At 44.7% G+C, this 25,069-nt stretch overlaps 1 protein-coding gene and 1 long non-coding RNA gene across 3 annotated transcripts in view; one reads left to right on the top strand and one right to left on the bottom strand.

The window, feature by feature from the left end:
- The window catches only part of LOC144687395 (uncharacterized), a 94,301-nt gene that overhangs the window by 15,200 nt on the left and 54,032 nt on the right, over positions 1–25,069 (bottom strand). The gene's annotated exons all lie outside the window — the stretch shown is intronic.
- Positions 1–25,069, top strand: part of lamb4 (laminin, beta 4) — a 118,136-nt gene that overhangs the window by 86,618 nt on the left and 6,449 nt on the right. The window contains exons 25-29 of the mRNA XM_078553462.1: positions 911–1,065; positions 12,236–12,444; positions 19,456–19,659; positions 19,786–19,930; positions 21,587–21,794. Coding sequence (XP_078409588.1) covers positions 911–1,065; positions 12,236–12,444; positions 19,456–19,659; positions 19,786–19,930; positions 21,587–21,794 — 921 coding nt within the window. The remainder of the gene's footprint in view (positions 1–910; positions 1,066–12,235; positions 12,445–19,455; positions 19,660–19,785; positions 19,931–21,586; positions 21,795–25,069) is intronic.

Raw genomic sequence — 25,069 nt, 5'->3', positions numbered from 1 at the left:
CTTCTAGATGATAGTGGTTGTGGGTTTGGAAGGTGCTGTCAAAGGAGCCTTGGTGAGTTTCAGCAGTGCATCTTGTAGATGGTACGCACTGCTGCTACTGTGCATTGGTGGCGGGGGGAGTGAATGTTTGTAGAAGGGGTGCTCATCAAGCTTCTTGAGTATTGTTGGAGCTGCAGTCATCCAGACAATTGGGGAGTATTCCATCACACTCCTGACTTGTGCCTTGTAGATAGTGGACAGGCTTTGGGGAGTCAGGAGGTGAGTTACTCACTGCAGGATTCCTAGCCTCTGACCTGCTCTTGTAGTCACAGTATTTATATGGCTAGTCCAGTTCAGTTTCTGGTAAATGGTAATAGTGGTAGTGGGGGATTCAGCAATGGTAATGCCATTGAATGTCAAAGGGTGATGGTTAGATTCTCTCTTGTTGGACATGGTCATTGCCTGACACTTGTGTGCATGAATGTTACTTGCCACTTGTCAATCCAAGTCTGGATATTGTCCAGGTCTAGCTGCATTTTGACATGGACTGCTTCAGTATCTGAGGGGTCGCACATGGTGCTGAACATAGTGCAATTATCAGCAAACAACCCCACTTCTGGCCTTATGATGGAAGGAAGGCCATTGAGGAAACGGCTGAAGATGGTTGGGCCTAGGACACAACCCTGAGGAACTCCTGCAGTGATGTCCTGGAACTGAGATGATTGACCTCCAACCATCTTCTTTTGTGCTAGGTATGACTCCAACCAGCGGAGAGGTTTCCCCCTGATTCCCATTGACTCCAGTTTTGCCAGAATATGGCACACATGGTACTAATGTGAGACAAAAGATGTTAATATATAACCACACAGTTATGTAATTGTGTGTTATGTAATAATGTGTTAAATATCTTTACAATTTATTTGTTGTGCAGTGAAACCAAAATGCAGATTGATCCAAATGTGAATATTTCAAATGGCACCAAAGAGCTTAATAGAGACATTGATGATCTTAATAAGGAAGTTGACAAGCTCATTCAGGATGTGAGTAGATTCAGAAAGAACTCCAGAATGAAAGCCAACATAAATGGTAAGTGTACAAGTGGAAGAGCCATTAAACTAACATTCCTGTAGAGTATGTCCATGTCAAATGAATGCTGGATTTAGCTGATTAAAATGGTGATTACTAAAACTAAAGTGATTTGTTGAAATTACCATATGCTTTACAATTGTGTTTTTAAACATCCAAATGATGTCACTGTGGAGAGCATGTTAACTCTTTAACTGCGTGGAGTCAACTCGATCTGCTCAGATCAGAGTTAAAGACTGGTTGTGACACAGTTATCTCTTTTGTTTTATCTATTCTATTCATGGGATGTGGGAGTCACTGGCTAGGCCAGCATTTACTGCCCATCCCCAATTACCCTTGAGAAGATGGTGGTGAGCCACCTTCTTGAATTGCTGCAGTCCATGTAGATTAGGTACACCCATAGTGCTGTTAGGAAGGGAGTTCAAGGATTTGAGATCCAAGGTACTTGCTAAAAGAATAAAGCCAGAGGATTCCATGGCTTTAAAGAAACCAAAATAAACTTTACTATACAAAGTCAGAAAAGTAAAACAATTTACAATATCTATCTTATACTCTAACATTCAGAATTAACATGAGGTGTGTGTGAGTTAACAGGCAAATTGTGGTCGAACACACCATCCTGCACAATAAAATGCGACCAAGACAGATCCCATGGATTTCTCAGCAACCCACCCAGATGTCAGTGTCCACTGTGAATTAGACAATCTCAATAAAACTCTGTCTCCCTTATGAAGGATTTCAAGTCTTCACTTTTGAAGATCTAGCCTCTGAATTCCCTCAAAGTTATTCTGACTCGGGATGCCTCAATGACTGCTCACCTCTGGATGGTTTAATCTCTTCTCCTGATACTACATTCCACCGGCTTCCCAAGACTGTACTCCAGCACTGACTTACAGATACAACTCCAGCTCTTCAGCTATTCTGAGCAAAGAACACCACTGCTTCAAAGGGTTACCTTTTCCCCAATTGCCCACAGCACAATGTCACCGACCTTCCACTGCCTTTTCAGTACTCTAGGGCTTCTCCCAGGCACTCACCACCTGGAGCCTACCAACAGCAGCATTTTTGCTGCTTGGTGCCTCTTTCTTTGTTCCTCTCCCCAGTGGTTTCTCTCTCTGGGACCTCTCCTTGGATTCTCTATGTTCCCTCCTCTCGGTCCTGGAACTCACCGTGTTATGATGCCCAAAACCCTGGGTCTCGTGATCCTTGTTTTCACCCCCTACAGGTGTACTCCCAATGTCCCAGATGGCTGAGCCCTTCAACTGAAAAAAACAAACCTGAACAGAGCACACACAGCCTGTCACACTCTCGCACTCTGCAAATGCCTGGAACTCTAGGGCCTGCTGGGAAATGGAGCACTCGGCCTCCGCCCGGACTAAGTTCCTATTTCTTAACACCTTTTTCCCCTGGGAGGTTTCTTTACAATTTCTTCACAAGATGTACTTAACATCATAAACTTCTAACCTTCTCATTTTTTCCACCATTACACATCTCGTATTTACACAATTATAAAGGCTTCACCCAAACAAAAAGTTCCTATTTCTTAATAGGTAGCAGTGCCATATTAACAGCATTTTTTAAAGACCCCTTTGCAACAAGATTTTTTCCTTATAGTAGTATATAGCAAACTACCAACATATTGAATTGAGTGGTGTCATAAAATATTCACACTTGCTTTGCAACTCACTCATGGAAGAAATAACATCCTGTCACAAGCCTAGGGCAGGCTAGGTGTTGCTTGATTTATTCCATACTTAAGCCGTAACTGTTTTAGTTATTAATGCCCTCGAAACTCAGCTGTGCAGAACGGAAGCTGTGAAGCATATCTTATCTCAACAGCGTTTCAGTTATATTGCTAATCCAGAATTAGGTCTGCCTTGTTTACTTTGGAATGCCTATCTCCATTTTAATTAAGGTTTCTTTGCCTTGCAAAATCTTGTTTCAAGGTATTTATTTTAGCGAAGTCTACGTGTATTTTTCATGCTATATGATTGGGAGTGGAAAGCAATCATGAAATTCCTTATCATTGTTCTTAGGTTTGTATCTTTTGCCCTTTCACTGCATCTGCTTTTGTTCCATTGTGAAATAGGTGGTTTTCTTTCACTGACCTGCTCCAAACCTATTCTACCAAGTGAATTTAATGAGTTGCAGTAAGCGATTCTTAGCCCTACATGTTTGGAATGTTCCCTTCATATTCCTCTCCTCCTCCATTTCCCTGGTCATTTATTTTGTTGCACTTGCAGTTATTATATGGTGGAATCGAGGAATTCCATACAAAGAAAACTATTTAGGTCTATTCTTATGTAGAATATATTTCTTTCTGTCCCTGGTATAAATGAGGTCACCACAAAGTTATTGACATTTGCCTGATTTTAATTTTTGAAGAAGGCAGACTTTTTCCTTTTTAGGAGATTTAAAAATCCATTGCATCTCATCCCTTCTCATTCCATGCTTTTCTTAAGTTTTTAAATAATGATCAGTAAATTAGAGAATCATCAACATTAGATTCAGGCTCAGTAAGTAAAAATATAAATTGAAAAAGATCAGTACAAGGATTGGGACGTGGGGGGAATTTTAACCGCTCCCACCACACACCCTCGCCTCACAACCACACAACCAGTAAGAGAGAGTCAGGAGGAGGGTGGTTAAATTCAGAAATGTGTGAAACATGCCGTAAATGCACCCACTTCTAGTTTAACCACATGGGTTTGGTGGAGTCCAAGTGGCCCACTCTGGAGAGACAGGTCCATCATTATAATATGTCATTGAGGCCCAGTTCCTCTGGTTTTTACAAACATTTGAATTTAATGCTGGCCAGCAAAGATACTGATAAGATCCTGTTGCTAAATTCAGCAGGACCTCCGCATTTTATGCTTCCCCCAGAAACATGTGCTCCCTCTCCCACCCCATACATATCAAGGCCTTAATTTCAGAAGTGTTGAAGTTAATTTCAAATGACTCCATAGGAAAGATCTCTAATCATCTCATTTAGGACTAGTCATTTACAACACATGTAAAAAATGCTACTGAATTTGCTGAAAGGTTGTGCCACAGTAATGGTCTATCTATGGTGTGTGGTAATGTCCCAGCACAAATGTTACAGAAGATTATGGTGCAAGTGACTTACACCAAGCCATCATTAACATCCCAGAAGCAGCTATAAATCAGTAAATGGAAGGGAGGGAGAAACTCAGGAAAATTACAATCACCAGAGATGTGGTACTGAGTAAATTGTTGGAGCTGTGGGCTGACAAGTGCCCTGGTCCTGATGGACTTCATCCTAGGGTCTTACAAGTGGCTAGTGAGATAGTTGATGCACTGGTTTTAATTTTCCGAACCTCCCTAGATTGAGGAAAGGTTGCATTAGATTGGAAGATAACAAATGTAACTCCATTATTCAAAAAGGGAGGGAGACAGAAAGAAGGAAACTGCAGCCCAATTAGCTAAAGAAGCTATAACAGGGCACTTAAATAAGTCCACGGTCATCAGGCAGAGTCAACATGGGTTTTGTGAAAGGGAAATCGTGTTTAACAAACTTATTGGAGTTCTTTGAGGAAGTAACTTGTGTTATGGATAAAGGGAACCAGTGGATGTACTGTATTTAGATTTCCAGAAGGCATTTGGTAAAGTGCCACATCAAAGGTTATTGCGGAAAATAAAAGCTCATAGTATAGGGGGTAACATATTGGCATGGATAGAAGATTGACTGGCTAACAGGAAGCAAAGAGTAGACATAAATTGGTCTTTTTCAGGTTGGCAAGATGTAATGAGTGGTGTGCCACAGGGATCAGTGCTGGGACCACAAGTGTTTACAATTTATATATGACTTGGATGAAGGGATGGATGGGATGATGCCAAATTTGCTGATGACACAAAGATAGGTAGGAAAGTAATTTGTGACGAGGATATAAGGAGGCTATAAAAAGATATAGATAGGTTAAGTGAGTGGGCAAAGATCTGGCAAATGGTGTTTAATGTGGGAAAATGTGAAATTGTCCATTTGGCAGGAAGAATAAAAAAGAAGCATATTAATCTAGATATTGAGAGATTGCAGAGCTCTGAGATGCAGGGGGATCTGGGTGTCTTAGTGCATGAATCGCAGGTACAGCAGGTAATTAGGAAAGCTAATAGCATGTTATAATTTATTGCGAGAGAAATTGAATACAAAAGTAAGGAGGTTATGCTTCAGTTATACAAAGCACTAGTGAGACCATATCTGGAGCACTATGTACAGTATTGGTCACCTTTTTAAAGGAAGGATGTAAATACATTAGAAGCAGCTCAAAGAAAGTTTACCAGACTAATACCTGGAATGGCCTTATGAGGAACGATTGGACAGGCTAGGCTTGTATCCACTGGAATTTGGAAGAGTAAGAGACAACTCGATTGAAACATATAGGGCAGGATTTTTCATATGGTGGGCGGGCTCGGCAGGAGTGGGCAGGGGCAGGCACAGAGCCGATCGCCACCTGCGATCGGCTCCGCACCGCCATAAGACCATACGACATAGGAGCAGAAATTAGGCCATTCGGCCCATCAAGTCTGCTCCGCCATTCAATTATGGCTGATAAGTTTCTCAACCCCATTCTCCCGCCTTCTCCCCGTAACCTTTGATCCCCTTACCAATCAAGAACCTATCTATCTCGGTCTTAAATACACTTAATGACCTGGCCTCCACAGCCTTCTGTGGCAATGAATTCCATAGATTCACCACTCTCCGGCTAAAGAAGTTTCTCCTCATCTCTGTTCTAAAAGGTCTTCCCTTTACTCTGAGGCTGTGCCCTCAGGTCCTAGTCTCTCCTACTAATGGAAACATCTTCCCCACGTCCACTCTATCCAGGCCTTTCAGTACTCTGTAAGTTTCAATCAGATCCCCCCTCATCCTTCTAAACTCCATCGAGTATAGACCCAGAGTCCTCAAACGTCCCTCATATGTTAAGCCTTTCATTCCTGGGATCGTAATCGTGAACCTCCTCTGGACCCTCTCCAGGGCCAGCACATCCTTCCTGAGATACGGGGCCCAAAATTGCTCACAATATTCTAAATGTGGTCTGACCAGAGCCTTATAAAGCCTCAGCAGCACATCCCTGCTTTTATATTCTAGTCCTCTCGAAATAAATATCAACATTGCATTTGCCTTCCTAACTACTGACTCAATCTGCAAGTTAACCTTAAGAGAATCCTGGAATTGGACTCCCAAGTCCCTTTGCACTTCAGATTTCTGAATTCTCTCCCCATTTAGAAAATAGTCTATGCCTCTATTCTTCCTACCAAAGTGCATGACCTCACATTTCCCCACGTTGTATTCCATCTGCCACTTCTTTGCCCATTCTCCTAACCTGTCCAAATCCTTCTGCAGCCTCCCCGCCTCCTCAATACTACCTGTCCCTCCACCTGTCTTTGTATCATCTGCAAACTTAGCCAGGATGCCCTCAGTTCCTTCATCTAGATCATTAATGTATATAGTGAAAAGTTGTGGTCCCAACTCTGCGGAACTCCACTAGTCACTGGCCGCCATCCTGAGAAGGACCCCCTTATCCCCACTCTCTGCCTCCTGCCAGACAGCCAATCTTCTATCCATGCTAGTACCTTGCCTCTAACACCATGGGCTCTTATCTTACTGAGCAACCTTCTGTGCGGCACCTTGTCAAAGGCCTTCTGGAAGTCCATGTAGATAACATCCATTGGCTCTCCTTTGTCTAACCTACTCATTACCTCCTCAAAGAATTCTAACAGGTTTGTCAGGTATGACCTCCCCTTGATGAAATCATGCTGACTTTGCCCTATTTTACCATGCACTTCCAAGTATTCTGAAATCTCATCCTTAATAATGGACTCTAAAATCTTACCAACGACCGAGGTCAGGCTAATCGGCCTGTAATTTCCCGTCTTTTGCCTCACTCCCTTCTTAAACAGGGGGATTACATTAGCAATTTTCCAGTCCTCTGGGACCCTCCCTGACTCCAGTGATTCCTGAAAGATCACCACTAACACCTCCATTATCTCTTCAGCTATCTCCTTCAGAACTCTGGGGTGTAATCCATCTGGTCCAGGTGATTTATCCATCTTCAGACCTTTCAGTTTTCCTAGCACCTTCTCCTTGGCAATGGCCACCATACTCACCTCTGCCCCCCGACTCTCTTGAACTTTGGGGATGTTACTCGTGTCTCCCATCATGAAGACTGATGCAAAGTACCTATTCAGTTCCTCCGCCATTTCTTTGTTCCCCACTACTACTTCTCCAGCGTCATTTTCCAGCGGCCCAATGTCTACTTTTGCCTCTCTCTTACCCTTTATATATCTAAAAAACTCTTGCAATCTTCTTTTATATTACTGGCTAGTTTACCCTCATATTTAATCTTCTCCCTCCTAATTTCTTTTTTAGTTGTCCTCTGTTGGTCTTTGTAGGCTTCCCAATCCCCTGGTTTCCCACTGCTCTTCGCCGCATTGTATGCTTTCTCTTTAGCTTTTATGCTGTCCCTGACTTCACTTGTCAGCCCTGGTTGCCTCGTTCTCCCTTTAGTATGCTTCTTCTTCCTAGGGATGAATTTTTGCTGTGTCTCCCAAATAACTCCCAGAAACTCCTGCCATTGCTGTTCCACTGTCTTTCCTGCTAGGCTCATCTCCCAGTCAATTCTGGCCAGCTCTTCCCTCATGCCTCTGTAGTTGCCTTTATTCAACTGTAATACCGCTACATCTGATTCCAGCTTTTTCCTCTCAAATTGCAGGATAAATTCTATCATATTATGTTCACTTCCTCCTAAGGGTTCCTTCATCTTAAGCTCCCTTATCAAATCTGCCTCATTACGCATCACTAAATCTAGAATTGCCTGTTCCCTAGTGGGCTCCACCACAAGCTGCTCCAAAAAGCCATCTCGTAGACATTCCACAAATTCCTTTTCTTGGGATCCACTACCAACCTGATTTTCCCAGTCTACCTGCATATTGAAATGCCCCATGATCACTGTAACCTTGCCTTTCTTACACGCCTTTTCTATCTCCTGGTGTATCTTGTGCCCCACATCCTGACTACTGTTCGGAGGCCTGTACATAACTCCCATTATGGTTTTTTTACCTTTGCGGTTCCTCAACTCTACCCACACAGATTCTACATCATCTGACCCTACGTCATTTCTTGCTATCGATTTAATTTCAATTCTTACTAACAAAGCAACCCCACCCCCTCTACCAACCCGCCTATCTTTTTGATAGGATGTATATCCTTGGATATTTAGCTCCCAGTCCTGATCCCCTTGCAGCCATGTCTCCATGATGCCCAACACATCTTACCTGCCAATTTCAATCTGCGCCACAAGCTCATTTACCTTATTTCGTATACTGCGTGCATTTAGATACAACACCTTCGGTCCTGTATTTCCCGTCCCCTTTCTCATTGTCGTCCCTTTACCTGATGTGCTTGAAGTTAGATTCCTAGCCCTTTCCAAACACTCTGTCCTATTTTGTGTTCTGGAGACTTTAATAGCCTCTCCTGGGCTCTCCTTTCTTTTCAGTTTTTTCATAATTTTCCATGAAGTTGAATCCACCCCCCCACATGCTAACCTGCTGCTTTGTTTCCCATTAGTCATACTTCTTGGAGTTTTACCCTTCCCTCCCTCCCACTTTCTAGTTTAAAGTCCTGTTGAGCACCCTATTTACCCTTTTCGCTAGAACATTGGTCCCAGATCGGTTCAGGTGGAGACCGTCCACGGTACAGATCCCTCCTGTTCCGATACTGATGCCAGTGCCCCACGAAATGGAATCCCTCTTTCCTGCCCCACTCCTTTAGCCACGTATTTACTTCCCTCATTCTCGTGTCCCTATGCCAATTTGCACGTGGCTCGGGTAGTAATCCGGAGATTATAACCCTTGAGGACCTGTTCTTTAATTTAGTTCCTAGTTCCTGATAATCCCCAAACAGGTCCTCTTTCCTAGTCTTACCTATGTTATTTGTCCCGACGTGAACCACAACAACTGGATCCTTCCCCTCCCTCTCCAATATCATTTCAAGCCGGTCAGAGATGTCCCTCACCCCGGCACCGGGCAGGCAACATACCATGCGGGACTCTCGATCCTGCTTACAAAGGATGCTATCAATTCCCCTAATTATAGAATCCCCTACAACTACCACTTGTCTTTTTGCTCCCCCCTCTTGAATGACCTCCTGTGCCATGGTGCTGTGGTCAGCTGGCTCATCCTCCCTACAGCCTTGTTCCTCATCCACACAGGGAGCAAGTACCTCCTACCTGTTGGACAAGGTCAAGAGCTGAGGCTCCTCTGTTCCTGAACACAGGATCCCTCTACCTGCCTCACTTGCAGTCACACCCTGCTGACCCTGACCACTGACCGGACTTGAGGTACTTAATCTACCGGGTGTGCCCGCCTCCTGAAACAAAGCGTCCAGGTAACTCTCCCCCTCCCGGATGTGCCGCAGCATCCGGAGCTCGGACTCCAGCTCATCAATTCTGAGCCGGAGTTCCTCCAGCAACCAACACTTGCTGCAGATGTGGTCACTGCGGCTCGCAATGGGATCTGCCAGCTCCCACATCATACAGCTACAGCACATCACCTGCCCAGCCATCTCAACTTAGATAATTAATTTACACGGGCAGGCCAATTAAGGACCGTCCAGCATAATACATGGCCAGTAGCACTCAGCCCTACCTGTGCAGGCGGGGGGAGGAGGGAGAGTCAAATGCATGTGAAAGAGTGCTTCAATCTTCCTGAGGCATGGAGCTGCCTCGGAGATTGAATTGATGTTCAAAAAATTAAAGGTTTATAAATTGATTTAAACCTGTCCTCTCATGTGACTGTGTCATATGAGTTGGGACATGTTTTTATATTAATGCAAATTTTTTTATTTATCGAATAAAAGATTTAGGAAACCTCATCCCGCTCATGGATGAGGTTTCCTGAAAAGCTTGGCCTTTTCACCTGCCCGCCAACCGTAAGGTTGGACAGGCGTTTATAATAACCTTAATTAAATCCTTAATGGCCTTAATAGGCCGTTTACATATTGGCGGGCGCACAGCCGACTCTGGCACGCACCTGCTGAACAAAACATCGTTACTCAACACGACGATGTCGGGGCACACACCCGACGTCATTGCACGTCATTTTACCTGTCGGCGTGTCGGGCCCGCCCCGCACGCCGATGGAAAAATCCTGCCCATAAGATCCTGAGGGGAGTTAACAGGGTGGATGTGGAGAGGATGTTTCCTCTTGTGGGTGAACCTAGAACTAGGGGTCACTGTTTAAAAATAAGGGATCGTGCATTTAAAATGGAGGTGAGGTGAAATTTTTTCTGAGGGTCGTGAGTCTTTGGACCTCTCTTCCTGAAAAGGCGGTGGGAGCAGAGTCTTTGAATATTTTTAGGGCGGAGGTGGATAGATTCTTGGTAAGCAAGGGGGTGATAGGTTATCGGAGGTAGGTGGGATGCAGATTTGAAGTTACTATCAGATCAGCCATGATCTTATTAAATGGCGGAGCAGGTCTGAGGGGCCAAATGGCCTACTCCTGCTCCTTGTTTGTATCTTCTAGGACTTCTGCAATGCTTGGCCATTCATTACCTTTTAAACCAGCAAACAATGCATGTAAAGGGAAGCTGGTTAAGTACATGTGAAAGAAAGATGGGATGAAATAATTTATGGTGGGATGAGGCTTGTGTGGAGCATAAACACTAGCAATGGCCCTTTTGTGTGCTGTACTTGCTATGTAATTCTGTGCAAGAAGGTAATTACCATAGCTTCGCCACCATGATAATGAACGGCAATCGTGTATTTGATGCATTTAAACCATTCTTCACACCATTACCACTCTGATTGAAAAATCATGAGGTTGGAGACCTGATCATTTATGACTTATATTTCTTCAACAGACTTCGGGAGTCTATGTGGAGGTTGCTCAGGCCACACCTAAACACTTGTCTATTGACCCAAATTAGAATGTAACAAAATTTATTGCGAAATAATCTAAGCGATCCAGATCTTTCCTTTAATCAAAGCAAAGTTGTCTACTTGGAAAGTGCCCCCTTCATCTCTAAGATATATTCATCTCTCCTGACTCCAGAAAATCAACAAAAACCTGATCACAGACAGACAGGCAGTCAGTCAGTTATGTATAATTAAGAACATAAGAAAGGAGCATGAGTAGACTATAGACGAGTAGATGCGCTGAACCTGTTTCTCCTTGCAATATTGATCATGGTTAATCTCCTGCACCAACTCCACTTTCCCACCTGCTCCCCATATTCCTTGATTCCCTTGGAGATCAAAAATCAGTCTATCGCAACCTTAAATATTTTGAATGATGGAGCACCAACAAGCCTCTGGGGTAGGGAATTCTAAAGATTCACAACCCTTTGACTGAAGAAATTTCTCCTCGTCTCAGTCCTAAGTAATCGACCCTTTATCCTGAGACTGATTCCCCTAGCCAGGGGACACAACCTCTCATTGTCTACATGCCAAGCCCTTTCAGGATCTTGTGTGTTTCCATGAGATCATCTCTCATTCTCTGAACACCAGAGAGTACCAGCCCAATTTACACAAACTCTCATTATAGGACAATCCTTGTGAACCATTCTAGGGAACCTTCACAGTGCAGCCTTCCTTTTGAATGGAGACCAAAACAGCACACTATACTCCAGCTATGGTCTGGCCAGAACTCTGTGCAATTGCAGTAAGGCTTCCTTATTCTTGTATTCCAATCCCATTGCAATAAAGGTCAACATGCCATTTGCCTTCCTAATTACTTACAATACCTGCATACTAACTTTCTGTGTTCATTCTACAAGTGCACTGAAGTCTCTCTGAACATTAACATTTAGAAGTTTCACACGTTTTAAAAAATATTCTGCTTTTTTGTTCTTACTACCAAAGCTAAAAGCCAATGGATTGATTAAGATATAGCACATGAAGTGAAAAAAGTCTGCATTTATGGGCATGAAAGCTTTGGGAAGTCCATTGCAATTAAATGCTTCCTTGAGATAAAATACACGGTAATATAATCTTGTGAGGTGTGCATACCAATTTTTAATAGCTTAATAAAAAAGTCAGCTCATTCAGCAAATAGCGTTCAGACATTTCTTCCATCAGTCTATAGTGATAAAATTTATAGTCAGAAGTTAGGTTCAGCTCAAGGGATGATAGTATAATGATTTTCCTTTTGTTGACAGGTAGCTTTGAAGATATTGAAACGTACTATCAGAATTCAGAAGCCTCACAGCAAAAAGTGAATGATTCAGAAGTGCTGCTGAACAACTCAAAAATAACAAGAGAAAAGGCAGCCGCCTTGTTAGACAAAGCAATGTTGATCGATAGAAATAGGATTCATGCACTGAAGAACAAGACTAAGCTATTGGATTTGAGTATTATAAATAATGAGGTGGGTCCTGCATTTATTAAAACCATTTAATATAGATCGGATGGTTGTTGATAATTCATGGGCAAAGAAATACAAAGAATTTTTAAAATTCAGGTCAGTTCATGACAGACAAATTAATAGTGAGGCTTTCTAAAATGCCAAAACCATTCAAAATTCCAGAAAGAACTTTAACCACATGATATTGAAAATGCATGGATTTTAATCGACATAAGAGGCAGAAACGTATTTAATACATGAAGTGATACATTTTGGTAGGAAAATTGAGGAGGGGCAATATAAACTAAATGGTACAATTTTAAATGGCGTGCAAGAACATTGAGTCCTAGGGATATACATATACAAATCTCTGAAGACGACAGGACAAGTCGAGCAGGCTGTTTATTAATAGAGGAATAGAATATGAAAGCAAGAAAAAATCACTAAGGGTGGAATCGTTCAGGATTTGCACAAAGTGCGGTAGTGGGCGGACAAAAGGACCTTTTACCTGCCGGCCGCAATGCGCCGTATTATCCCATTCCTGGTGTGTCCTGCCTCATTAATAATGCATTCATAGCAAACAAGCCGGATCGCTTGCGGGCAGACCATATTTAAAGCGCACCAGAGAGCAGCCTACTTCATGGGCAGCATTTATCCCCCGTTGTGGGGGGTTGTGTGGGAACGGGCGCAAGCGGGCGTGTTCCCGATCGGCACCCCCAGTCGGGGGTGCACCAGCATTTTACGTGGGCGGGCCAATTAAGGCCCGCCCAGCATGACATCTGCCCGGAAGCACTGTGCGCTCCCTGTGCGGGCGGGGTGAGGAGATTCCCTGTGCGCTCTTTCACACATGCACACGGAAGAGTGCACGGATCTCCTTGAGGCAAAGTGCTGCCTCAGGAAGATCGGTTGAACTTTTAAAAATTTATTCAAGGTAAGAAAAAATTTTCCTGACACATCCCCTCATGTGACACTGTCACATGAGCTGGTTCATGTCCATTACCTTTACTTAAAATTTTTCCGAACATTTTAAATCCCTCATGAAACCTCATCCCACCCGTGGATGAAGTTTCATGCTTTTTCGGAAGGCTGCCTGGGCTCTTCGCCTGCCCGCCAACCTTAGGGTTGGACGGGCAGGTCCATTAATCATTTTAATTACTTTTTTAATGGCCTTAATAGGCCGTTGACAGGTCGGCGGGTGCGCAGCCAATTCGGCTGCTAGCCCGCCAAACTGAAAACCTAAATGACGCAGGGTGACGTCGGGATGCACGCCCAACGTCACCCTGTGTCATTTTGCGCGTCGGCGAGCGACCCCTGCTCCCATTCGCCGACCTGAAAATGCTGCCCCACGTCTTCAGACCAGGACTGCTCCAGGCGACAGATGGCCCCAAAAGCAAAGAAGATGGCAGCCCCCAAGTTTAGTGACACCTCTCTGGGGGGCCTACTGGACACTGCGGAAGGCCGCTACAATGTCCCCTACCCCCACTCTGACTGCATGAGGTCCACCAGAGTCACCAATCTAGCCTGGGAGGTGGTGAGAGCAGTGGTCAGTGCCACTGGAGCACAAAGGAGGTCAGCCATCCAGTGCAGGAAGAGGGTGAATGCTCTCATCCATTCCACCAGAGTAAGTCAACCACCTCATCACTCTCAACACACACACTCACAAACCCATCACACATCCACAGGGATCTCACACCTCAAGGGACAACACCACTAACTCTCACACACACCCTCACACCTCCATCAGGCTCATATCCTCTGAAGCTCGTGTCCTCATCCCATCCATGGCTCCACTCACCACAGAAACATTCCATGCAGTGCCACGCATCCTGCTCACATTCTCTCCATTTGTTTTCATGCAGGAGAAGCCTGCTCACATCAGCAGGGAGAGGCCCCAGACAGGGGGGTGCAGTCGCCCACATTAGGCCACTCACTCACTTTGAGGAGTGTACCATTGCGCTGACTGTTGAGGACGTGACCATGCCTATGGCGACGATGAGGTCGGTGGTGAACACCCATCTGAGGATCCTGCACCGCACCATCATTCTCTCAACGCAACTGTGAGTGCTCTCTCTCTCCTGCTTTTGACTCTGCCGCCATGCACTAATTATCTCTACTTTCGTTCACAGGGAGCTCTGCCAAGCAACCGATGCCCTCAGCCAGTTAGTACCTCAGCTCCATCCAGGTCGTCAGCTCCAGCCAAGAAGACATCTCCTCCATTGAAGAGCTGGAAATAAACAGTTTGGACGACCCATCACAGCGCTTACCCACACTCTACACCAGCGCAGAGACACACCTCAGTGGGACCTAGATCTAGATCTAGAGCAGGCTTGGGTTCACAATCTGGTGGTCACTGCACAGACGCATATCCACAGCATGAGGAGGCAGGTTCAGCCGAGCTCCCCGGCACTCGGAGGACTGCTGGGCAAGAGGCATCTGTGAGGTCTGAGTCAGATGACGAGCCTCTGGATTCGGCCTTCCAACTCTTCGTGGAGAGTCAGTAGAAGGCAGGGAACATCACGCAGACCTCTTGGAAGCCCTCAACAGAGTGGCACATGAGTCAGAAGAGTGCATCCATCTGCTCTCTGATGAAGTGGTGCCCACGTGTGCGCTTATGGAGGCCTCCATTGGAAGGATGGCGGATGCCATGGAAACCTTGGTCCAGCAGAACATGGAGATGCACACAGACCTCCACTCCATCGCGGTAGCCATGGGTGAGTTCCTGCAGTGGCAACGTGTGAGGGAAACAGGGCACCTCGATGTCCCTCCAGATGCTCTTTCCCCTCAAGGTGTCAGTCAGTCTGGGGCCCTCGGCTACCCAAAGGTAGGAGAAGTGGCAGCTGGACACCCCTGGGTCATCCACTCAGGGATCTCAGAAGCTGTCCTCTCCCTCCGAGTGCACTTTGCCTGTGACCCCCTCAACCTTGTCCTCTGTCACTGCAGAGGGAAAAGCTGTCCCACAGGAGGACAGCCAAAGTAAGTCAGGGCCCACAAGGCCTCAGCTCTCCAGAAGACATATGATGAAGTCATCAGAGGCAATAGGGCCAACTGTTGCACAGGCTGTCTCCAACCCAGCTGTGGATGTCAAGGCAGCACCTAGAAAAAGTGGTAGGCCTAGAAAAGGTAAGAAATTATGATCACGTGTTGCCTGCTAGGGTTCTATTTCAGTTGTCCACCTGAGCTGACCTACATCTCTACCCACCCACCGATTGCACTCTCATGCAGCACCTGTGCCTATCCAACACAAGGCTTCGCTCACTTTGATTTGAAAAACATGGTCGTCATCAAGTTTCTCATAAGCTCCCTTGTCCCTTCCCCTCCCCCATATCCTTTCCCCCATCACTGTTGACTCCCCTGACATCACCTTCCACCCCCCCATGTCACCTACCAACCAGAGCCCTTTTCTTTCCAGAATGTCCAGGTGAACATGCAGGTTCCCTACGTTCCTGAGAATCCCATCCCCATCTACATTGACCTCCCTGACCACCTCCTTCCCACCCCCAGGGTCCCCTTCAGCCTCCAAGTCCCCATTCCTTCTACCGACACCATTGCACTCTCACCCTCCTAGACTTCCGGCTCACTCTGCCCCCTCTCATACTCCCCATCCCCTCCTACCACACCCACGCTCAGTTCCCGCCCCAGGAGGCAGTAACTGACTCCACAGACCCCTCCCTTGCACGCTCACCTTGACATCCCGCCCCTCATCCTTCCTCCACCCTTACCCCCTCCCGGGCTCCTTCCTTCCATCACCACCCCCACCCCCGCCCCCCCACCACCCCCCCACCCCCGCCCCCCTCCCCCGCCAGACTCCTCTGAATGCCCTTCCGAACTCCTTCCTCCCCCTGCAGACACCTCCCCCCACCCCCGCACCCCCCTTTCCAGGCTCCTTCCCCCCCACCCCCATTAGACTCCCTCCCCCGCTCCCGGCTCCTTCCCCTGCTCCCGACTCCTTCCCTTACACCTTTCCTCCCTCTTGCCACATTACCCCCCCCTTACACCCTCTTTGCCCTTGCATACCCCCCGCATACTCCCTGCTCCCCCCTCCCAACCTCACCTGCCCCCTGACATCTTCATCCCCCCACCCCCCCCCAGTACATCTTCCTCTCTCACTCACAGCTGGATCTTCCTCTTCCCTCCGCTCGCCTATCATCCGGAGCAGCCCATGGCCAAGACCATGATATTTCAAAGCAGGCCTGAGACATCAATAGAGACTTCCCACCTTCCATGAGCTGCTTTATGGTGGAGCCAAGTCTGTGAGCATCCGCCCAGCATACCCAGGATTAGCTGTAGGGCTCCAGTATCTTCTGCTCCTCAGATGTCAAAGATCTGGGCAAGGCCCTAACGGTAAGTCCCGACTTCTGCACGTCACACTTGTCCAGATTTGTTCTGGGCTTGCGTGTTTTCCCGCCGGCGTAACAGAAAATCAGGCGTGGGGGGGACGATTCTGGTTGGGTCTTACTTTGTATCCCATTAGCAGGATGCAAAGTGGGTTCACGCCAGCCTCCACCGCGATTGGCGTTCTGCCATGGGCAGACACCATCGGATGATCCCACTGTGCATTCATACCAGCGTGAAACCCATTTTTGGCCTCCTGGCCATATTGTCCCCCTACCTCGTCCACCATGACGCCCGACGTTAACGGGTCTGGAAAATTCTAGCCTAAACCTTTTTAAAATACTGATTAGGCCTCAGCTGGAGTATTGAGTTCAATTCTGTGCACCACATTATAAGGAGGATGTCAAGACTTTGAGAGGGTGCAGAAGAGATTTACCAGAATGGTAGCTGGGATGTAAGACTTCAGCTATGTGGTGAGGCTGGAGGAGCTGGGATGATTCTCCTTAAAGCAAAGAAGCTTAAGAGGAGATTTGATAAAGGTATTCAAAATCATGAATGGTTTTGATTAAGTAAATATGAAGAAAGTATTTCCAGTGACAGAAGTGTGTAACCAGAGGACACATTTAAAGAGATTGGCAAAAAAGAACCACCCCCCCCCCACCCCCTCCCCGCCCCCACCACACCGGCGGCGCCCCTGAGGCCTGTAAACAACGGGTGAGCTGTGGAGAACGCTGCTGCTCACTCACCTCAGTTCACCCAAAGTGAAGGCCGCCAAGTGCACGTCGCCTGTGTGCTGTTGTGAAACACGTCGCGTGCTTTCCCACCAACGCGGACGGATGATACGGCGGGGTTCCAAGAGCCTGGCGGGATGGCCTTTTAATTATATGCTAATGTATTACAAATAGCTCCCCACTGACAATGGCAGGAAACGCAGCCCGCCATTGGCAGGCTGAGCAGAAGATCGTGACCTGTGTTCATGCCGTCATGAAGCAGGTCCCGCCATATTTTCCGCACACGCCACCTATCACACCCACCACCAGTGGGCTCAGAAATTCCGCCCATGGTTCCAGTTCATAGTCCTCAGAGCAATATTCACAACCCAATAACCTTCAGCTTCTTCATCAATGACTGTCCCTCTATCATGTGAGCCACGATTTTAACTAGGGGTGAGAAATGTGCACACCAGCGTGAAACTTTTTAACTCACAGGCCTCCTTTAAGTAAATTAGGTTGGACTTCCACTTCAACCCAGCACCAATGACGGGGCACCTTCAGGTTGAGAGCGCAGTATTGTGGATGGTGTCTCAAAGTATGTTCCATTTCGTTTCTGTATTCTCTGTGGGAATGTCGGAGAGCGCCTGTGTAGGTTGCTATATAAATGTTAATCTTATCTTTGGTTCTTTTCTCCACTGCTCTATCTGGAAGTGTTGCTCAGTACTTGTAAAGAGGAATTCCTGATATTAGTCCTGAAATCACCTTTTACTAATTAAGTAGTGTTCCTGCGTTTCATTCCCAATATTTAACTTAAAGCTATGGGTGATTAAAACAGCAGAAATCCTGCCTTTCTACTGGTAGAATTGTTAATGTGATAATATAGCATCACTGCCGAGAGAACATAAAAATGTAATTCTTCTCGAGCCAAACTCATGTTAGTGCTCCGACTCTAAAAGGTCACAAATCTACAATTTCAAGGTAACACTTCAATTACAAATGAAAGAAGGAAAAGAATAAACATTACTTTTAAGTTGCATGATAAAACTTATGGAGAACTGCTCCTCTAAGATTTGCGACAGAAAAGAGTGGATTTGTTGCAATAATGTTGAGAATAGTTTGAGATCCTGCCTAAATGGAAACGTACCAAATTTTCATATTACAAGACCTTCTCAGAAAAAAAAACAAGAATGAATTTTTGTGACATTATGGCCAGAAATCTCCCCCTGTTGGGGGTGTTGTGCAGGGGTAGGCGGGGGTGGGTGCGAACCCAATCAGCACCCCCGATTGGGTCCGCGCCGCCATTTTACGTGGGCGGGCCAATTAAGGCCTGCCCATCATGACGCGCGCCCAGAAGCGTGAGCGGTCCCTGTGCGGGCGGGGGAGGTTCCCCAAGTGGTTCCCTGTGCTCTTTCGCGTACGTGCAGAGATCTTCCTCAGGTGCCTCAGGGAGATTTGTTTAAGTTATAGAAATTTGAATAAAGGTGGGAAAAAAATTTAAGGCCTGTCCCCTCATGTGAAACAGTCACATGAGCTGGGACAGGTCCATTATTTATTTCAAAAATTTTTATTTAAATAATAAACCCTTCATGAAACCTCATCCCGCCCGTGGATGAGGTTTCATGTAAAATGCAAAGGCCACCTGGGCTCTTCGCCTGCCTGCCAACATAAGGTTGGATGGCCAGCTCAGTTAATTACTTTAATTACTTTTTAACAGGTCTTAATAGGCCTTTGACAGTTCGGTGGGCATGCAGCCGACTCAGCTACGCGCCCGCCGAACTGAAATCTGAATGACATGCAGTGACGTCAGGATACCCGCCCAATGTCACCGCACATCATTTTACACATCGCCGAGCGGGCCCTGCCCCCTGCTCACTGACAGGAAAATGCTGCCTTATGTTTCAAAACACCAAAAGTACTTGGTGCAACTGTATTTACAGTTGCCACATTGTACATCATGCTTTAAACTATTTTCCTCTAACAAATTTTGTAGATTTGTGGAGCACAAGGGAATTTATCCTGTGATGAAGATCGATGTGGAGGAGCTTTATGTCGTGACAGGTTTGGAAATCGAATATGTGGTGCCCCAAACTGTACTGGAGCTCTGTCAGAGGCAAAGTCTGCAAAAACCCGAGCTGATGAAACAATGGACCAGATGAACCGTCTCTTAGAAAAATTACAGAACACAATAAGCATGGTAACCAAGTCTTATAGTTTCAGGTTTTGATAAAGAACTATGTACTTGTTCAATTAGATTGCAAAAGCCAAGGAATTTAGAAAAGCTTTAATTTTGTGTACTAGTAAAGTAGCCTTTTCTTTCTAGATTGATTCCCTCAGAAAAATGACACAGGAAACCAAGGAAAAGGCAACCAAATTATCCAATAGGGTAACTAAGACTAAGGATGAACTTGAAAAGGAAAAGCAAGAAAGCAAAGCCATCATCAGTAAAGTGAAAGAGTTTCTCACAGGTACTTAGTCCTTTTCCTTCCCTGTTGCCACTTTTATTGTATTTTCTTCACAGGAAGAAGACTCATTTGGTATAACAGGGCAAATGATATCTGTGGAACTTTATCATGGTAAACAGTCAAGCAGTCAAAGGAGGAGAAGAAAGAGAGAAAGTTGCAGGGGAAAAGTTCACAAGGAGAACAAATGAGTTGAATTTGATGGGGGAAAAAGAATAATTACAGAGATAATCAAATGTTATAAAGAAAAATTTGGCTTCTGCGATGCTGCAGGCTTAGAAATGTCATGCTAAGGGAAGCAAATTTTCTGGAATGACTAAGTTACAGTTATTCTGGAGTTTTTACAATCTGATTTAACCTTGGGGACTGGCTGAAAGTTTAGCAACTTTCCCTTTGAACATTAAATGGGACAAGTAGAGTTCATGATTACAGAGTTATGAAATGAAAGAGCTTCAAGGCTAAATGGTGCTTTATTCTTCCATAACAAAAACAAAAATACCTGGAAAAACTCAGCAGGTCTGACAGCATCTGCCGAGAGGAATACAGTTGACATTTCGAGTCCGTATGACTCTTCATCAGAACTAAGGAAATAGAGAAATGAGGTGAAATATAAGCTAGTAGAGGGAGATGGGACAGGTAGAGCTCGATAGGGGGCCAGTGATAGGTGAAGGCAAAGAAGAGATTGCCAAAGATGTCATAGACAAAAGAACAAAGGGGTGTTCACGGTGGTGATATTAGCTAAGGAATGTGCTAATGGGGACATTAAGCAAGAATCCCCACCCCCTTTCCAATCCCCCCTTTTCCAATTATTTATAATTTTTTTACAAATATATTTTTCTTTTCACACCCATTTTAAAATTTATTTCAATCTATTGTTTTATCTCCACCTTTTAGCCTATTTCGATCCCTTCCCCCCACCCCACCCCCACTAGGGCCATCTGCCACTAGCTTGTCCTGCTTGCTACCCTTAATGTCCTCATTAGCACATTCCTTAGATAATATCACCACTGTCAACACCCCTTTGTCCTTCTGTCTATGACATCTTTGGCAATCTCTTCTTTGCCTTCACCTATCACTCGCCCCCTATCGAGCTCTACCTGTCCCACCCCCCTCTACCAGCTTATACTTCGCCTCATTTCTCTATTTCCTTAGTTCTGGTAAAGGGTCATACGGACTCGAAACGTCAACTGCATTCCTCTCCGCAGATGCTGTCAGACCTGCTGAGTTTTTCCAGGTATTTTTGTTTTTGTTCTAGATTTCCAGCATCCGCAGTATTTTGCTTTTATCTTTATTCTCCCATGTTTCCTTGTATTCGAAGGAGGAGTGAAACATGTTAAACATTGTTCCTGAGAATGCATGTATCTTGTTTGGAAAATTGCATTGTCTTACAATTGGCAAGCGTACCCTATAATAGTTGGTCCTTCAATCATTGTACCATCGTACATCAGCACAGTCTTGTTCAATACAGCAAATAAGAGTTTGTAGAAATTACACCAAAAATAGGCCATCTGCCAAGCTGATCATCCAATAAAGAGATGACAGTATGGACTTATGATCATAAAAATTATAATTCTACTTCAGATTGTTTGTTTGAGAAATGTGTTCTTTACATTTCATTTGTGAAGGCAACTTGTATTTTTACACTTTCTCTTCCAATTCAAGCGGACAGCGTTTCGTCTGAAGATCTTGAAAAAATTGCAAACCATGTTCTTTCCATCAAATTACCTATTACGCCTGAGGAAGTGAGGAAGAAAAACAAACAAATTCAGGACATTCTTTCCAAAATTAATGACATAGATAAAGAAGTGGAAAGACTGAACAACCGCTCTGAAGAAGCAAAGACGCTTTTGAAACGTGCAATGAAAGCAGAGTATGTAGGGTTATAGTTAAATAACCTGCCTGGTTAATTATTATTCTGTAATCTACTGCTGACAGCTTACAGCCTCTTCACTTTTTATTTATAATATTCTTCTGCCGCAAACTGGCTACATATTCCCTAAGCTGTTGCATCCCAATCTTAACTATAGCCAGAAAAAAGGAGAGAAAAGGATTTGTTTCTTTAATTTGTTATCCCATGATCAAACCTGTGTACGCTAAATTCTTTGTGAGTGTAGTGCATGGAAAACAGAAATCATGACTTGTTAAAAGGTACCCCTGTTGTCCTGCCACCCATTTAGATAGATGAGTCGTGTATGGAAAATCGTGCATCTTTGCATAGCCAGAATGGCTCAAGTATATCAATAATGAAAGCAACAATTTGCAATATAGTCATTTTAATCTAGAAAATGCCTCAAAGGTATTTTATAGAGCAGAAATGGATGCCACTTGATGGCAGAGTTAAGAAGCAATGATTGAAAGCATCGGTAAAATTATAATAAGCAGAATTTTCCATTCGGCATGCGAGGGAGGGCCTAACACTCCAGAATGTAAAATGATGCGAGATGACGTCGGGCATGCACCCCTACGTCATCACACTGTCTCGTGATATTTCACTCGGCCGGCGCAAGCCAGAGTCGACTGCGCGCTCGCCAATAATTGATAGGCCTATTAAGGTCATTAAACAGGTAATTAACATGAATGTTACGCTGCCCGTCCAACCAAACGGTCTTTACGTTTTTCAGAAAACCTCATCCATGAGCGGGATGAGGTTTCCTAAGGCTAATAATGATTATGTAAAAACTTTTTCTGAAAAATAAAAACATGTCCCATCTCATGTGACACAGACATAAAAACAAATAAAATCAATAAAAATTTAATGAAACGTCCCCTCATGTGACATGAGGGGACATGTTTCATTAAATTTTTATTGGTTTTATTTATCTTTTTAAAAAGCGCTTCAATCTCCCTGAGGCAGTCCCTTGCCTCAGGGAGATTGAAGCACTCTTTCGCATGCATGTGCGAAAGAGCGCTGGACCTGACTCTCTCTCCTTCCCCTGCACGCACAGGAACGCTCGAGTATTCCGCTGGGCGAGCTTTAATTGGCCCGCCTGCGCAAAATGGCGGCGTGGAGCCGATCGCAGGCGGTGGTTGGGTTCCCAACCACCCCCACCCGCTCCTGCTGAGCCTGCCCGACCAATGAAAAATCCTGGCCAATGTTTAGGAGACTTTTAAAGTCAGAGGGAGAAGCAGTAAGGCAGAAGTGAGATAGCTCTAAAGATTAGAATTGGGATAGCTGAAAGTTCTGCCAAGGGTGGTGGATCAGGAGGGAGGTGTGGCAAGGATTTGGACTTGGCGTTGGGGTGAGATGCACAGGACATTAGAACCGATGGACCAAAGACAAATGGCAGGAGTGCAAAGCTGGGTACAGTGGCATGCAGCCATGAAGAAATTTGTAAATGACAATCAGGATTTTTGGAAATGGAGTCAATAGATCTGTGAAGATGGGGGTTACAAGCAATCTGAATTATTGCAGGACAGGATATGGACACCATAGTTGGACAAGTTGCAGTTTGTACATGGCAAACCACAAGAAATGGATAAGAAAAGCATTAGAGAAATATGGAGGTAATGTAAATGTGCATAAAGAATTCAGTGAGAATGAGAAAAAGGCAGAGGCAGAGATATTGTCGAAATTAAAGGTCAGGATTCAATGGGACATTGATAGGGTAAACCTGATGGTGTATAGGGAGTGCCCAGCTGAAGAGGGGCATGAAAATGACATAAAGGTATAATGAGTTTTTGATGGTAGGTGATATATTGGCTTTATTCTACCCAGTGTGGAGCTGAAGGAAGTTCTGATTCATTTACAACAAATAGTCTAACAACCAAGAACAGCTCATGGTATTGAGGTTGGTGGTGGAAAGTAGAGTTGGATATTGTCAACATACATCTCCAAGTCACTGCATGCCTATGGTAAGATCACCAAGTTTCTTTGTTGCCTAATACACCCTTTGCAAAGCCTGAAGAATACATTAAAAATATTAGCAATCTTTAAATTCACCCATTGGTTCTTTTAGCCAACCATTAATACCTGCCTACAAGAGATTTCATAGACCCATTCAACAAGTTCCCAACCACAAACCCAATATAGGACAGGGACTCACTCACACCATGTAAATGAAGCAAATTCTACAAAAGTTGAAATGATCAGCATACAAATGGTTGGGTGAGTTGTTACAATCTCTGTACTGATTTTTAACTTTTAAAAATAGTTTCAAATTTCCAGTTATGAGCTGAAAGAATGACATGTCAATATTTCACATTTTAAAACTTTCACTGTAACAAATGACTAAAGAAACACTATAACTAAACACAATTTACTTTTTGTAGACAACTTATACTTTATACAGAAATAAACATTTCCTTTTTACTTAATTATCACACATTGCATTCTCTACTGCATTACAGTTCTTATAGCAAAATATTCCCAATTTGTCCTGGCTTCCAATGGGTTACTTCCTTCTTAATTTTCTAGCTGGGTAGCCTCCAATCGCAGAACTGACTTTCCTGTGAGGGTTATACTGTAGATTTTTTCCTCTAGCTCCAGGCTATGCAAATCTGCCAGCCCCTCTAAATCCTCACAAATTTAGTCTTCAATCTGAGTGTGATCTCACACCTGTGTTCTGCGTGGTGAACAGCAGAGGCAGCATTCTTTGCACTTCATGTACAGGCCAGGCTGCTTCTATTTCCTTCTCTCTGCCTCTCAGATGGCTAAAGGCCACACAAGACAAAAATCTTGTCTGGGATAGTAACGGATTTATAGGGAAGCCTGTAACCTGATCTCAACAATGGCTTCCTCTACTTCTTCCCCGTGCAACAGGAAACACATTAGCTTTACATCAAAGGAGAAATGCTAATCAGCTATCCTTGATCCTAACTCCCTTCAAACTTTGAATAATAGGATAGTTTACGGCACAACTGTTTACAACTCAATAACTTTAACACTTTTCTGGGACTTTAGGGGACACAGAGTCAACTCATTGCAGACTCAGAAACTGCTGTCATTCTCTCCAAGCATATATACCTTGTACCTTCCTCTCAGTAAAATAATCTGAGCCCACCTTTGATTTCTAACAATCAAACCTCCCAGGCTTACTGTCAGAATGACGGTAGAACAGGTCACATGACCCCTTTCCTCTACCCTAAATTTAAAGCTACAGTCCCAAAATTGAATAACCCTGTAAACCAAAAGAACTAATCCCAAAA

Source organism: Cetorhinus maximus, chromosome 12 (genome assembly GCF_964194155.1).
Source record: "Cetorhinus maximus chromosome 12, sCetMax3.hap1.1, whole genome shotgun sequence".
In the NCBI taxonomy this organism is placed as follows: domain Eukaryota; kingdom Metazoa; phylum Chordata; class Chondrichthyes; order Lamniformes; family Cetorhinidae; genus Cetorhinus; species Cetorhinus maximus.
This window is presented reverse-complemented; position numbering and strand designations above follow the sequence as displayed.